At 38.2% G+C, this 15,710-nt stretch overlaps 1 protein-coding gene and 1 non-coding gene across 3 annotated transcripts in view; one reads left to right on the top strand and one right to left on the bottom strand.

The window, feature by feature from the left end:
• Window positions 1–15,710, bottom strand: part of INTS7 (integrator complex subunit 7) — an 88,235-nt gene that overhangs the window by 71,632 nt on the left and 893 nt on the right. For both annotated transcript variants that reach the window (XM_007988507.3, XM_007988508.3), the window contains 2 exons: window positions 2,044–2,173; window positions 1,078–1,224 (listed from right to left, as the gene is read on the bottom strand). In XM_007988507.3, the coding sequence (XP_007986698.1) occupies window positions 1,078–1,224; window positions 2,044–2,173 (277 nt within the window). The remainder of the gene's footprint in view (window positions 1–1,077; window positions 1,225–2,043; window positions 2,174–15,710) is intronic.
• Window positions 6,539–6,658, top strand: LOC119619862 (small nucleolar RNA SNORA26). The gene has a single exon (XR_005236306.1). It is a non-coding gene; the product is annotated as a small nucleolar RNA SNORA26 (small nucleolar RNA).

Below are 15,710 nucleotides of genomic sequence, written 5' to 3'. Positions count from 1 at the left end.
CCAGCCTGGCCAACATGGTGAAATCGTGCCTCTACTAAAAGTAAAAAAATTAGCTGAGCGTGGTGGCGGGCACCTATAATCCCAGCTACCTGGAAGGCTGCGGCAGGAGAATTGCCTGAACCCAGGAGGCAGAGGTTGCAGTGAGCCGAGATCACGCCACTGCACTCCAGCCTGGGCGACAGACTGAGACTCCATCTCAATCAATCAATCAATCAATCAATCAATCAATCAATCAATTCTATTGAATATAGCTTTCAAAAGATGAAAATCAATTAACTGACTTTAAAATATCACATACTGCTCACAATTTAATCACTCAAAAGGCAAAGAAATGACAAAAGCACTAAACTCTGAACAAGAAGGAAGAACTAATTCTTGGTGTGGGAAAAAGGACATTCAGGGAAGATGTGACATCCCGAACTTCCCGGTTAAAAAGAAGACTGTCCGGGCAGGGTAGGTCAGAAATGAACCCTATAATTTAGGAAAGTGAATTTCAAAAGATACAAAAAGTTATAGATATGATTCTATAAATGGCAGAGCTAAAAAGAGAATATGGTTCAAGCTGGATATAAGGCTTACAAAATGAAATTCTAACAAATACATTTTTTAAAATATGCCCAGAAAGAAAAGAAAAAGCTAAAGAAACCATAGTGGTTATATCTGATGTTCTCCGGTGAGATCAAATATGATTTATCACATTAAAAATAATCACATAATCAGGGAAGAATATAGAAAACTGACAGAAAACATTAAGTACAAGGTCAGGAAGGCAAAGTTCAAAATGAGCTGAGGCTGTTATATTGAGATCCACCAAGTTATCTGATCAGAACAGCTACCTATATAGAGATGCATTTCAAACACAAGTTAGGCAACAATTTATAACCAAAACAGTTAACATAGATGTTAACTAAAAAGCATTTGCAGATTGGGATGGTTATCACAGTTTTGCCTTGACTCTTAGTCAAAAAACCAAAAACAACTCCTAATATTCAAAATGAAAAATGTAAATATACTGCCTTTTTTGTACATAACTACAGTTCAAATAATCTTATAGTGAATTATTACAATACAGCATACCGGAGGGTGATGGCTCTTGCCACGGGATCATTACTATGAATCACAGAAAAAATTCTCTTCACAAATTCATCCACGTTTAGAATCTTCTCCAAATGTTTCTCACTTTGTTGGGTAACTTTAAGAACACATAGCCTCAGGAAATTATTTCTAGAAAAACCAGAAATAAAATAAATTAGGTCACTTTAGAAAGTAATATTTAATTAGGAACCAAAGCAACACTAATAATATTAAATTTTAGCAGCAGCAAATATTTTTCAATCTTATCATTATTTGTTTCACTACTAAAAGAGCTACTTAAAGTTTGTACTTTACGTGGACACTAAGCATAAGCAGTTAGCTATGCTATAGTGTTGCTGCAAGACACCAAAATGGCAGTGACACAAGGAGAAGACCTAGAGCAGAACTAAATCTCCTCAAACTATATTATAACCAAGGCCAGGAAGTCAGATGGTCTTTCTCTTCTCTTGGGGCTTATTCCACAACTTCTTTTCTCCTCAAGTGTGGTACTGTGTACATATGAGCACATGAGCACATGGAGAATGGCAGAAAGCAGCAGAAGAGGGAATGGTGGGGGCGAAAAAGCAAACAGGCATGTATTCAGTACTTATATGTTTCAGGTACTTCACAGACATGCATCTCATGCTATAAAACAAATTATCAAATCAGCAACTTCTCAAAAACAATCTGTACAAAGCCACAGATTTTCCTGAAGTATACACTAAAATATCAAGGTTGTCTTAATTTTATTCTGTTCTCCAAAGAAACAAGTATTGTCTAAATTATACTCTTCATTTTTGCTTTAAACATCATTAAATCTCACACTGATGTGCTGCACATAGTCATGTGTGTCCACTAATGGTAACTAACCAGGTGGAAGTCCTAAAAGGCAAAAAGAAAAAGACCACAATAGAAAACAAGAAATATGAACAAAGTACTTTAGAACATTGAGGCTTTAAAAAGACTTACCCAACTCTGAAAACATCAGCTAACTTTAGGAATGCAGAATTGATAAGAATAGGGAATGGATACTTCTGAAAAAGTCTGGGAAAGCGAACAACTGCTTCGCACTGTTCACCAAGTTTGCCAGATCTTAGGCCTATGGAAAGAAAAGCAGAGAGGGAAGAACAGTTTGCATATTCGTGGCTACAAAGCAAAAATAGCAAATATTAATTTACTAGATAGTGAAGAAATAATCATTCTTAAAAAGCAGGTAAAGTATAATTCATTACCCTTTTAAAAGTAAAAATGGTATATCAAATAGTAATCGGGAAATCACTACTTTTAGATAAACAATAATGAAAAATGGTTTTAAGGTAAGAGTTAAGAATATTCAAAGCCACAAAACAAAGCTCAACACATTTAAAAGGACTGAAATCATATAATGCATGTTTTCTGACCACATGGAATTAAATTAGAAAAAAGAAAAAAAAAAAAGCACCTTTAACCCATAGGTGGCTAGGCATGGTGGCTCATGCCTGTAATCTCAACACTTTGAGAGGCTGGGAAAAGGAGGGCTGCTTGAGCTCAGGAGTTCATGACCAGCCTAAACAACATAGTAAGACCTTGTCTCTACGGAAAAAAAAAAAAAAAAATCCAAGCATGGTAGTGTGCGCCTGTGGACCCAGCTACTGGGGAGGCTGAGGTGGATGAATCACTTGAGCCTGGGAGGTTGAAGCTGCGGTGAACTGTGATTGTGTCACCGTGCTCCAGCCTGGGCAGCAGCGCAAGACCCCATCTCAAAAAAAAATTTTTAAGTAACAAATAAATAAATAACTCACAGCTGAAAGAAGAAATTAGAAAAATATTTTGAACTGAATGAAAATAAAAGCACCATCTATGGAATGCAACTAGAGTAGTGCTTCAAGGAACATTTATAACATTGAAGGCTTATATTAAGAAAGAAGAAAGTTCTCAAATCAATGATCTAACAAAGGTACCAACATAATTCAATGTGGAAAGAATAATCTTTTAAACATGTGATTCTGGAAAGGCTAGATAAGCATAGCAAAAAGAATCAACCTCCCTTGCATCATACACAAAAATTAACTCAAAATGAACAACAGACCTCAGTGTAAGAGCTAAAATTATAAACTATGTAGAAGACGACATAAAGAAAATTTTTATGAGCTTGGGTTAGGCAAAGAATTCTTAGATAAAACAAAAGGCATAAATCATAAAATAAAAAAGTGGTAAGTTAAATTCCATCAAAATTTAAAACTTCTGCTCTTCAAAAGACACTGTTAAGAAGATGAAAAGACAACCCACATACTGAAAGAAAACATTTACAAAACACGTATGTGATAAAGGACTTCATCCACAGTTGTTGTAAATCAGTAACACAAACCGATTTTTTAAATGGACAAGAATTAAAGAGAAATTTCATTGAGGAAAAAATATGGATGGCAAATATAAGCACATGAACAGATGCTCAACAGTGTCATCAGGGAAAGGAAGATTTAAACTCCAAAAAGATACCACTACACATTCACTAGAATGGCAAAAACTTTAAAAAGACCAACAATGCAAGTGCTAATGAGGATATGGGGTAACTATAACTCTCACACATTGTTAGTGGGAATGTAAAACCGTTCAGCTCTTTTGACAACCCTCTGGCTCTTTCCTTTAATTTTCATTTTTCTTTTATTTTAGATTCAGGGGATACATGTGCAAGTTTGCTAATGGGTATACTGTAAGACGCTGAAGTTTGGGGTATGAATGATCCCATTACCCAGGTAGTGAGCATAGTACCCAATAGGTAGTTTTTCAACTCTTCCCCTCTCCCTCCCTGTTTACTTTTAGAGTCCCCGGTGTCTACTGTTCCTCTCTTTATGTCCATGTGTACCCAAAGCTTAGCTCCCACTTATAAGTGAGAACATACAGTATTTGATTTTCTGTTCCAACATTAATCTGCTTAGGGTAATGGCCTCCAGCTGCATCCATGCTGCTGCAAAAGACATGGTTTCATTCTTTTTTATGGCTGCATAGTATTCCATGGTGTATATGTACCACATTTTCTTTATCCAATCCATGATTGACAAGCATCTAGGTTGATTCCACATCTTTGCTATAGTTAACAGTGCTGGGATAAACATATGAGTACATGTGTCTTTTGGGCAGAACAATTAGAACTTTTGGGTATATATCCAGTAATGGGATTACTGGGTTGAATGGCAGTTCTAAGGTCTTTGACAAATCTCCAAACTGCTTTCTACACCGGTTGAACTAATTTATATTCTCACCAACAGCACATATATAAGCATTCCCTTTTCTTCACAGCCTTACCGGCAAGTTATTTTTTGACTTTTCAATAATACCCATATTGACTGGTGTGAGATGGTATCTCACTATGGTTTTAATTTACATTGCTCTGATGATTACTGAAGCTGAGCATTTTTTTCGTGTTTGTGGACTGCTCGTATGTCTTCTTTTGAGAATGTCTTTTCATGTCCTTTGCCCACTTTTTAATAGGGTTATTTGGTTTTTGCTTGTTGAATTAAGTTCCTTATAGACTAAATATTACACCTTTGTCAGATGCGTAGTTTGCAAATATTTTCTTCCATTCTGTAGGCTGTTTACTCTGTTGATAGTTTCTTTTGCTGTGCAGATGCTCTTTTGCTTAATTAGGTCCCACTTGTCAATTTTTGGTTTTGTTGCAACTGCTTCTGAGGATTTAGTCATAAATTCTTTCCCAAGGCTGATGTTGAGAATGGTACTTCCTAGGTTTTCTTCTAGGATTCTTACAGTTTGAGATCTTACATTTGAATATTAAATCCACCTTGAGTTAATTTTTGTATATGGTGAAAAGGAAGGGGGTCCAGTTTCATTCTTCTGCATAGGGCTAGCCAGCTATCCTTGTACCATTTATTGCACAGGGAGTCCTTTTCCCATTGCTTATTTTTATCAACTTTGTTGAAGATCAGATGGCTGTAGGTGTGCAGCTTTATCTCTGGGTTCTCTATTCTGCTGTCTGTGTGACTGCGTGTGTGCCAATACCATGCTGTTTTGGTTACTGTGGCCTTACAGAATAGTTTGAAATTGGGTAATGCAATGCCTTCAGTTTTGTTATTTTCCTTAGGATTGGTTTGGCTATTTAGACTCTTTTTTGGTTCCACGTGAATTTTATAAGAGTTTTTTTTTTTCTAATTCTGTGAAAAATGACGTTGATAGTTTGACAGTAATAGCACTTTGTAGATTGCTTTGGGCAGTGAGGCCATTTTAACGATATTGATTCTTCCAATCCGTGAGCGTGGACTGTTTTTCCATTTGTGTCACCTATGATTCCTTTTGGTAGTGTTTTGTAGTTCTCCTTGTAGAGATCTTTCACCTCCTTGGTTAGAGGTATCCCTAGGCATTTTATTTTTTGTTGGTTCTTTTTTAATACAGGTAAACTAATAGACACATAGCAATGCTACTTTTAGCTATTTATCCAAATGAAATGAAAACATATGTCCACACAAAGATCTGTATGCAAATATTCACAGCAGCTTTATTCATTAATAGCCCCAAACTGGAAACACATATGTTCACCAACTGGTAAATGAATAAACAATCTGTGGTATATCCATACAATGAACTACTACTCAGCAATAAAAAAGGAACCAGTTACTGATGCATACAACAACAAAGGTGGATCTCTGTTGTGTAGCTTTGAAATGATTACAAACACATAGTCTGCTATTGTGAGTGAAATGTTCTGCTGTGGTAAGAACATGGAGTGTAATCTCCCTCCCTGATGACATGGCTCCTAGCATTGAAAACCTTGTTGTCATCATAAATCTCCAGTGTTGGTCAGATCCTCTCTCCAGAGAACATCTCATAGAAAGGTACATCTCAAACTTCAATTAGACTTTACATTCACAGTGGCCTGTTTCCATCCTAAATGCACAACTAGACTTTACTAATTGGACTCTAAATGAAACTAGTATTCACTCACATGTGGTTTATGGACTTTGTCTATCAAATGTATTCCCTGTGAGATTTGTCTTATTATTCTCCCCCTCTAAACATTGTGAACAAGGTGGGGGTAACTCTTTCTGTATGGTAATAAACCATGTGATTTGTGAAATCATACCTTATTTTAACCACATAAAACAATCTCAAAATCATGCTGAGTGAAAGAAGCCAGACCCGAAAGACTACACTTACTTACTGTATGATTCTATTTTATATGACATTCTGGAAGAGGCAAAACTATAGTGACAAAAAATAGATTGGTGGTAGCCGGGAGCTAGAGAAAGGGAACTGACTGCACAGGCGCACAAGGAAAGTTTTTCGGGTAAAGGAAATATTCTTTGTCTTGACTATGGTCATGGTTTCATGACTACATACATTTGGTGAATTTTATCTGATACAAATTGTACCTCACTAAATCTGATTTTTAAAAAAATTTTAAAAACCCAACCAACAAAAAAGAATTAATATTCAATTTTCTAAAAAATTCATTAGGAATTCGCCCTTTCCTATGCCCTTTTAAGGTTGATGTAGTGCTTTAAGAAGCTAACATAGAAGGATAAAATAAGTCTCTACAAAACCCAGAGAAGAGATTAGAAAACTCCTCTGGATCCTGCCTGGAGTCACAGCTGAACCAGGAAAAAAAAAAATTCACTAAGAGTGAATACGTTGGTAAGGATTTAATAGCATCAATTTCAAATGTCTCTGTTTAGTATTTTACCAGTCATAAAATGCTAATTATATCCTCACAGGAATAAGTATCTTAGAATATCTCCGTCCAGTAACCTTTGATTATTCTTAAAAAAACAAGAAAGGAGGCCAGGAGCAGTGGCTCACACCTGTAATCCCAGCACTTTGGTAGGCCGAGGCAGGCAGATCACCTGAGGCCAGGAGTTCAAGACCAGCCTGGGCAACATGGTAAAACCTCGTCTCTACCAAAAAAAATACAAAAATTAGCCCAGCGTGATGGCAGGGACCTGTAACCACAGCTACTCAAGAGGCTGAGGCATGAGAATTGCTTGAACTTGGAGGCAGAGGTTGCAGTGAGCCAGTATCGCGACACTCACTGCACTCCAGCCTGGGTGACAGAGACCCTGTCTCCAAAAAGCAAAAAGACAAGGAAATCTGAAGGCTCTTCCTAGTTGCCACAATGTTTCATACAAAAGACAACCACAAAGTAAAACTGCACAGGTAATTCCTCTCATTTACTAATGAGTGATGTTCTATAATGCACTCATGTTAGTTATTCAGTACTTAGAACATTATTTCCTCATAGGAAAATAATAGCACTATCAGCACTGATAGTACTCTGGAACCTAATAACCATTTATAATAAAAGTTTCTATGGGATAATTAATTAACATTTCTAACTGAGATAGAACACATTCCTCCTTCATCTGGTCCCTCCTCCCCTTCACTCCCATACACACACAAAGAACTGCCTCTGAAGCTCTAGAAATCTTTTTCCTATCAAATACACAACGCCAAAAGGGGTAATTCCACATAGCTGGCAGTGTGGCTCACGTAGCCTTAAAGGCTTTTCTAAAAGCCTGATATGAAAAACGGGTCAAGGGACACACAGATAAGGCACAGAAGAGGAAAGACATAGCTGAGGATGGAGGTGAGAAGAAGAGACAAGGAACAGAGATGTGTGCTTATGTGTATGTGTTGGCCAAAGGGTTGAGAAAATCCACAGTAATTGGATTGTTTGATTTTCTTCTCACTTCCAGTAGCTGAGTTACATACAAAGGATGGTAAAGTTCTGTTTGTATTGAATTAACCTTGGCTGAGATGAAAAAGGCATAGTAGGAAACAGCCTATGTACAGGTAGTCTCCTTGACAGAATATAATCATGTTTTATCTTCCCTGAAAAACAGAACCAAAGACCATATTGATTTGTTTAAACATGCTGATTTAAAATGTACCAAAGATTATTTTGAATGAAGTCAGAGAATGTTTTATCTAATATCGTCAAACTTTTTTATCTGAGATAAAGTAGACTCTCATTCCTCTATAACAACTCCATGGGGTAAATGGAGCTAAAGAATATTAAATCTCTTCTGTATTTTCTGATGTAAGAGCCCTCCTTAGGAAAGAGGAAGTGAGAAGTAGGCTGGCTCTGAAGGATAGGAGTTAAAGTGAAAAAGAAGGAAAAAGTGCTTTAAAGGCCTATTATTTAGCAACAGCCCTGGGGTGGCGTAGTATGGTACTCATCTTGCTTGCTCTAGGCCAATTTTGTAAGCACTGGAAAACAGGAGCTCAGCACATTCCAGTTCTAGTATAAGAGGGTTAGACATTTTATTTGTATTGCTTGCTACAGGAAGAATGCCCTGGTCATAAGACCACTAATCATAAGAATACTACTGTGAGCCCAGAGATAAGATTAAGAAGGATGGATGTGATTGCCATACCTACATTTTATTTTGTATTCTTCCACCAAAAAAACAAAACAAAACAAAAACAAAAACAAAAACAAAAACAGATCCCTCCTGCTTTTCTGTGCCTGGACTTAAACAGTGCTTAACTCAGTTGCAACATGCATGTAGACCAGGGGAATTAAAATAGGCTGTAAAATCATTTATTCATTCAAAATTCATTTGGCAGAAGTAAAGCATGCATTATTCTAATCTTATTTTGCACTTAAAATGTGCAGAGCTTTTTGCCATGCTAGTGGTTTTCAGCTTTGTTCTGCATCAGCAATATCTGTTAAGTTTTTGAAAAATATCTATGCTAGGGGTTTTACTCCAAACCTACTAAATATATGGGGCAGAGTCCCAGGCATCTGTTTAACTTTGAAAGGGTTGGTTTTTGTTGGTTTTTGTTTTTTTTTTTTTTTTTTTTTTTTTGAGACAGTCTCACTCTGTCGCCCAGGCTGGAGTGCAGTGGCGCGATCTCAGCTCACTGCAACCTCCGCCCCTGGGGTTCAAGTGATTCTTGTGAGGCAGCCTGCCGAGCAGCTGGGATTATAGGTGTGCACCACCACACCCGGTTAAGTTTTATATTTTTAGTAGAGATTATATATTTAGTAGAGATTTCACCATGTTGGCCAGGCTGATCTCAAACTCCCAACCTCAGGTGATCCTCCCGCCTCAGCCTCCCAAAGTACTAGGATTACAGGAATGAGCCACTGTGCCCAGCCAGCACCTAGAGTCTCAAGTTAACTTCTGCCACCTGATAACTTATTTGACTGGCCTGCCCACACTGATTACACTGGAGTTAGAAAACTACTAGGCTGCCGAATTTGGTCCTCAGAATGCTGTTATCTGACAGGCACAATGTTTTTAAAGGTTTTGAACACACTGTCAGGTTTTACAAATCATACTTCACATAAAACCCCAGGATCTCTGGTTTTAGAAAAGTAAAAGATCTGAAATGTTACTGAAGAAGGTAGGAGTGTCTGACCAAAGAAACACAGTAGTACTGCAGAAACATTACAGTACTGCAGGTCCGTGTTGAAGGTCAGTGTGTATTTGGCTGCCATTTATGATGATAGCCATGTACCCTACTGTATGACTTTCTGCAGCAATTTTTGACTGCCTTTAAGGATAGTAAAGAATGGAACCTTGGATGTGAATTTAAAGTACTGGTAAGAAAGTAAATGAAGTTAATAAAATGAGGGACCATGAAATCTAAGCTGAACAAAGAAGTAAAACAGGTACAGAAAAGTAGAGAGGTGAAATACTGAGGTCTGAATGAAAATAAAGACCAGCCAAAATAGCAGTTAATCATAATGATAATGATGATACACATGAAGTGCTTATTCTGTGCCAGTCACTCTGAAGCACTTTACATGTATTAAAGTCTCACTAAAAATCACATAAATTAGGCACCATTATTTTCCCCATTTGAAAGGTGAGGAAACAGGCACAGACTAGTTAAGCAATTTGCATAAGAAACAACAATGCTAACAAATGACAGAGCTGGGATTCAAATTCTGGCAATGTGGCTCCAGAGGCTATAGTGCTAACCATTATGCTAAAATGTATCTATAGCAAGCAACTAGAAAGAAAGAGATTAAGATTCAAGAATGAGACATTTAAATGAGTGATTAAATAGTGGAATTCTGAGGTGATGAATTCTAGGGAATTAGGGGAATGCCATAAATTATGGTAAACTTGGGGTTTGGGATACACATTAATCAAGTTTTCAAAACAGCACAAATCTCCAAGTTGCATCTATCAGCAGTTCTTAGTTGCAAGCAACAGAAGCTAACTCTGGCTTATTAGGCAGAAAATGAGTTTATTAAAAGCTTAAGAACCATTTTTAAGGCTAAATTTCTAGGAACACCTAATATCACACTATCCAAACAACTGGATGGAGGAACCCTGTCTTTGGTAGGAAACACCAGATGCAACAATGAGCTCTGCTGTCATCTAGGAATATTGTAGCCATTGTTGTTGCTACTGTACACTAGAAATACCGCTACTGCCAGGGCAGAACTGTGAGTGGACAGTTCAACTCTTCCTTCTTGCATCTCTAACTTCTAAATCAGACAGTGAGAAGGAGGTGTGTCTGACTGGCAGAGCCTAAGTCAGATCCTGCATTCTTGCAAGGGAAACTAGGAAATGAGTTTTTGCTTCTACCTTGGTTAGACAAGGTTCATGCTATGGGACATTCCTTAAGCACAAAAAGAGTGTTCAAAAGATATTAAGCAACCATCAACATAACTAACATCCACTACAAAGAACACCACAAATAAAACCTTACCAAACAAACACAATTTAGGAGAATTTGTGACATACATTTGCTTTAGCTAAGAAATGAGGATGATTCGAAATTGAACCATAACACAAACAAATCTTGAAATCTATACATTAATAAAAGGTGTCGGGGGGACATGGGTAGAAATATGAACACAAGCATACAACCTACAGCTTAAAAAATTGATGGCAAAGCCAATTTTTATATTTAAAAAGCAGAAATAGAAACAAGTAAAATGATAGTGAAAACTAATGATGCATTAATAAGGCAGCATCCATCCCCCAAATTTCAGAAAATGTCTGTAAATGTACATGGTAAGATATATGCAACGTCATCCAGTATGCACATGAGAATACTAATTTAGAATCCTAAACAAATTTGAGTTTATGAATGCCAACTTCTAAGAATATTTAATAACTTACTTTGCAAATTCCAAGACAGTAAATCTTAGTAATATACAAGAATGAGTCTGTGGGTTTCAGTAAAAACTTGAATTTTTGGATTAGTTCATAGCCCATGAAGGAATTACCAACCAGGCTGCTGGTTTTTATGTGGCATTAAGTTGCCCAGAGTCTCACCTTAGTTCAATTCTATATGTTTTTTGTTTGTTTGTTTTGTTTTTTGAGACCGAGTTTCATTCTTGTCGCCCAGGATGGAGTGCAATGGCACAATCTCAGCTCACTGCAACCTCTGCCTCAGTGACTCTCCTGTCTCAGCCTCCCAAGTAGCTGGGATTACAGGTGCCTGCCACCACCCCCAGCTAATTTGTGTATTTTTAGTAGAGACAGGGTTTCACCATCTTGGGCAGGTTGGTCTCAAACTCCTGACCTCAGGTGATCCGCCCGCCTCGGCCTCCCAAAGTGCTGCAACGACAGGTGTGAGCCACTGCGCCCGGCCTAATTCTACATGATTTTATAGGTCCACTTCTCAACACTCTCAGACTGTGTGGTCTGGCAGCAGAGATTCTTAGGAGAAAGAATTTGACTCCGTGTGGGTCACATGCCTCCTTCTGAATCAATCAGTTATGGTAGGGAATTAGTCACCTGAAACAAATCTGGCTGCTGAGGCCTTTCTCTTCAGGAGGGCCTATGAAGATACTTCCTCAAAGGCCTCATATTTGTTTACTGAAACACCAACGACATCTGAGCCATATAGATAATGTAAAAGCAATCTGTGGTCTTTTTTGACAATCTTGATGGTCTGAGCATTCAGGTATTTTGGAATACAGGTGAGGTGACAGCGTCTAAGGGGGAATTAGAGTGTAGAGATAGTTTCCTGATTCACATCATTTCTCTATTTCATAACTAAATTTTTCATTAAGCACACCATCAAGCTTTTTCACGCAGCATTACATTCACCAGCACCTCTAGTAACAAATCTACCCTCTATATTTCCTCCCTTCCCATTGCATCAGCTGCAAGAAAAGGAATGAGTCACTGCTCTCTTCCCCATTGCTTTCACCTCATCCTTTCCAAGGTCAACACTGCAGAAGGCAGATAGGCTGAATAATGTCATTTAAGAGACTCCTCTTTTCCCAGGTGGAAAGAGATCTTGCATAAGTTTTCCCAGATCATCAGGATAACCTCCCATCAGCTGATCTAAAAATGTTTAGACTAAGAAATTATATTAGTGAAAAAGTTACACTAATTTTTGTGAGACGCATTCTTTATATTGCCAACTACGTATAGTAATGATTATATCATGAAATGTGTCAGATAAACATAAGCTGTAATGTATTTGATTATAACACTTAACTCTGCTTGTGTATGCTCAGTCTTACAGAAGCTCAGTCAGCATGGCCATCAGCCTACAACTTTCAATGCCTTCCCACTGCACTCTGCACAAAATCCAACTTCTTGTCCTAACAGCGTCACATTTGATCTAGCATTGTCTATCTCCTTATATTTGTATGCAAGCTCCTTAAAGATGTCTTATTTGCCAATATAGCCCCTAGTCTGAGTACAGAGCCTGAGGCAATGCAGGTGGTCAGTAAGTATCTGTTGAGTAAATGAATGGCTACCATATGGAGGATGATTTTCCGTTACTAACTACATCCTAAAGTAATGGAATTGAGTCAGCTTCAAAATAGTATCCACTTATTCCTATAGAGATCAGAAACAATCAGCTTACTACCAATGCTTGCTCAAAAGGCTCAGAATAAAGTACAATAGGTTATAAATATATAACAGGTTATGAATGGCAGCATTTCCCGAGTGTGTTTCTAGCAACACCAGTGCCACAAAATATTTATTTAAAATAGCGTTCAAAGGTTACATCTTATGTCTGTCTACTCATCTCCATTTGAATGTCTAAGAGACATCTCAAATTTAACATATCACAAACTGATTTGATTTCACTAAACATACATACATCCTCCCAGTAGCTCAGACCAAAAACCTCTAAATTTTCTTGACCACTTACTCTTATATCCTCATCTAATCCATTAGCAAATCTTGTTGGCTCTACCTTGAAAGTATATCCAGAATCTCTGCACTTCACACATTTTCAGTGTCACCACCTTGGTCCAAGCCACTATATTCTTTTCCCTGGATTGTTATAGTTGCCTTCTCATTCGTCTCCCTACTTGGGTCCCTGACCCTCCCCACTTCAGTCTATTCTCCACACACTAGCCAGACTGATACTTTCCAAAGGAAAGTCAGATCATGTCACACACACACACCTGCTGAAAATCCTCCATGGTTTCCTATCTCACTCAGAATGAAAGCCAGTCCTTTTGATGGCTTGCATGGCCCTACCTGAACTGGACTCTGGTTATCTTTCTTTTTCTTTTTTTTCTTTTTTTTGAGACAGAGTCTTGTTCTGTTGCCCAGGCTGGAGTGCAGTGGTGTGATCTCGGCTTACTGGAAGCTCCGCCTCCCAGGTTCACGACATTCTCCTGCCTCAGCCTCCCCAGTAGCTGGAACTATAGGCGCCCGCCACCATGCCCGGCTAATTTTTTGTATTTTGTTTAGTAGAGACAGGGTTTCACCATGTTAGCCAGGATGGTCTCGATCTCCTGACTTCATGATCCACCCACCTCGGCCTCCCAAAGTGCTAGGATTACAGGTGTGAGCCACCCGCACCCAACCAACTCTGGTTATCTTTCTATACTCATTGTCTATTACTGTGCTCCAGATAACTGTATGCATAGGAGGCTTCTACCTCAGGGCCTTTGCACTTGCTGTTCCTCCAATTGATTGAGGAGGTCTTTCTTGCCTATCCTTCATAAAATAAGAAATCAACTCCAGCCCCTGATCAGTTTTCTCCAGTCCCCTTCATTGCTTCATTTTCCTTTAGAATATGTATCACTAACTGTCATGTGTTCGCTGTATTTGCTGAGTGTCTGCATCTGCTGTCTAGAATGTAAGCTCTATAAGGGTAGGAGTTTTGTTTTGTTTCATTAACTGCCATGTTCCTAGTACAAAGCCTGATCAAATAAGTCATGTGTCTGAGTGTCTGTGCTGAGGTAGGGGAGATATTTCAGAAACAGCATTCCTTGGAGTTTGGGAACGAAAAAAGAGTTGTAACTTGTAGCCTTCTGACCTTTAGCTCACAAAAGTACTTTAACAGGTACAAGATGAAATGACTCAATATTTAAAATACTCAACTATATTCTACATGAAACTGGCTATTTCTATAACTTAATTTCCTAACAGCTTTAAAAGATACTATAGGTGAGATGAAAAAGAACAAGTTATCTTTCTGAGCCTGAGATTCATCTGTAAAATATGCTGGGCATTGCTGGGAGGAGTGAAAATGATCACTTACTCTGTGTCTAAGATTGACACCTGATTTCTTTCTTACAGATATAAAATATTTTCATTTCAACTTTTCTTTAAAAAGGAAAATTGTGGCTTTTTTCTTACAACTGCAAAATTTGAGGAATTAAACAATTCTAGACTCCTCTTCAGTGCCCCATCTTGATCACTGTTCCACAACCACTATCCTACTGTCAGCATGGTACAAGCTCAGCTGGACCAGCAGGATAGAAAATGTCCTTAGAACTGGTAGGGATATTAGATGTTATCCTGACCTGTAACTTTCACTGGGGAATAAGAAAGAGATGTATCAGAATGAGGAGGAAAGTGTTTGAAAAACACATTTAAGGCCGGGCGCAGTGGCTCATGCCTGTAATCCCAGCAGTTTGGAAGGCCGAGGCGGAGGAATCACCTGAGGTCAGGAGTTGGAGATCAGCCTGGCCAACATGGTGAAACTCCGTCTCTACTAAAAATACAAAAATTAGGCGGGCGTGGTGGTGAGCACCTGTAATCCCAGCTACTCGGGAGGCTGAGGCAGGAGAATCGCTTGAACCCGGGAAGCAGAGGTTGCAGTGAGCCGAGATCGCGCCACTGCACTCTAGCCTGGGCAACAGAGCAAGACTCCGTCTCCAAAAAAAAAAAGAAAAGAAAAGAAAAACATATTTAATATTATAATTTTATTTTTCAGAGGAGAAAAACCCTATAGATTTGGTAAGAGAAAGAAAAGTTCAACATCATTTTCTTGGTTGATGGGGGTGCACTAAAGATATTGAGACTCAACCAAAGGAATATCCCATTGGGGGTTGTGAAATTTTTGTGTTTATCAGGAGGTAAAAGCTTTTATAAGAGCCTGACAAACTCTTATTTAGATTAACCCACTAAAAATATTCACAGTTTAAAAAATAAACGGAAAAAGAGTCCCAAAAACGTTAATAGACATATCCAACTCAGAAAACTGGGAAGTGGCTCAAAGGGGACTTAAAGAGAGATCCTTCTGAGTTCTAGCCCTGTTCTCCAACATTATATATTGGCTACGATTAATCAAGATTTAATTGTATACCAGCTGCCGAAATGTTTCCCGTACAATAAAAATCCTTAATATGAAGCAGGTTTCATATCACCAGTCGAGTTCTTTACTGATAAATTTCCGACCCTGCGTCCCAAATCCATATCTATATCTCTTCAGCATTTACTAAATGCTTCTTTTGCATACCATTAAGTCAC

Source organism: Chlorocebus sabaeus, chromosome 25 (genome assembly GCF_047675955.1).
Source record: "Chlorocebus sabaeus isolate Y175 chromosome 25, mChlSab1.0.hap1, whole genome shotgun sequence".
Taxonomy (NCBI): domain Eukaryota; kingdom Metazoa; phylum Chordata; class Mammalia; order Primates; family Cercopithecidae; genus Chlorocebus; species Chlorocebus sabaeus.
Note: the sequence above shows the minus strand (reverse complement) of the source record. Positions and strands in the feature narration are given on the sequence as shown.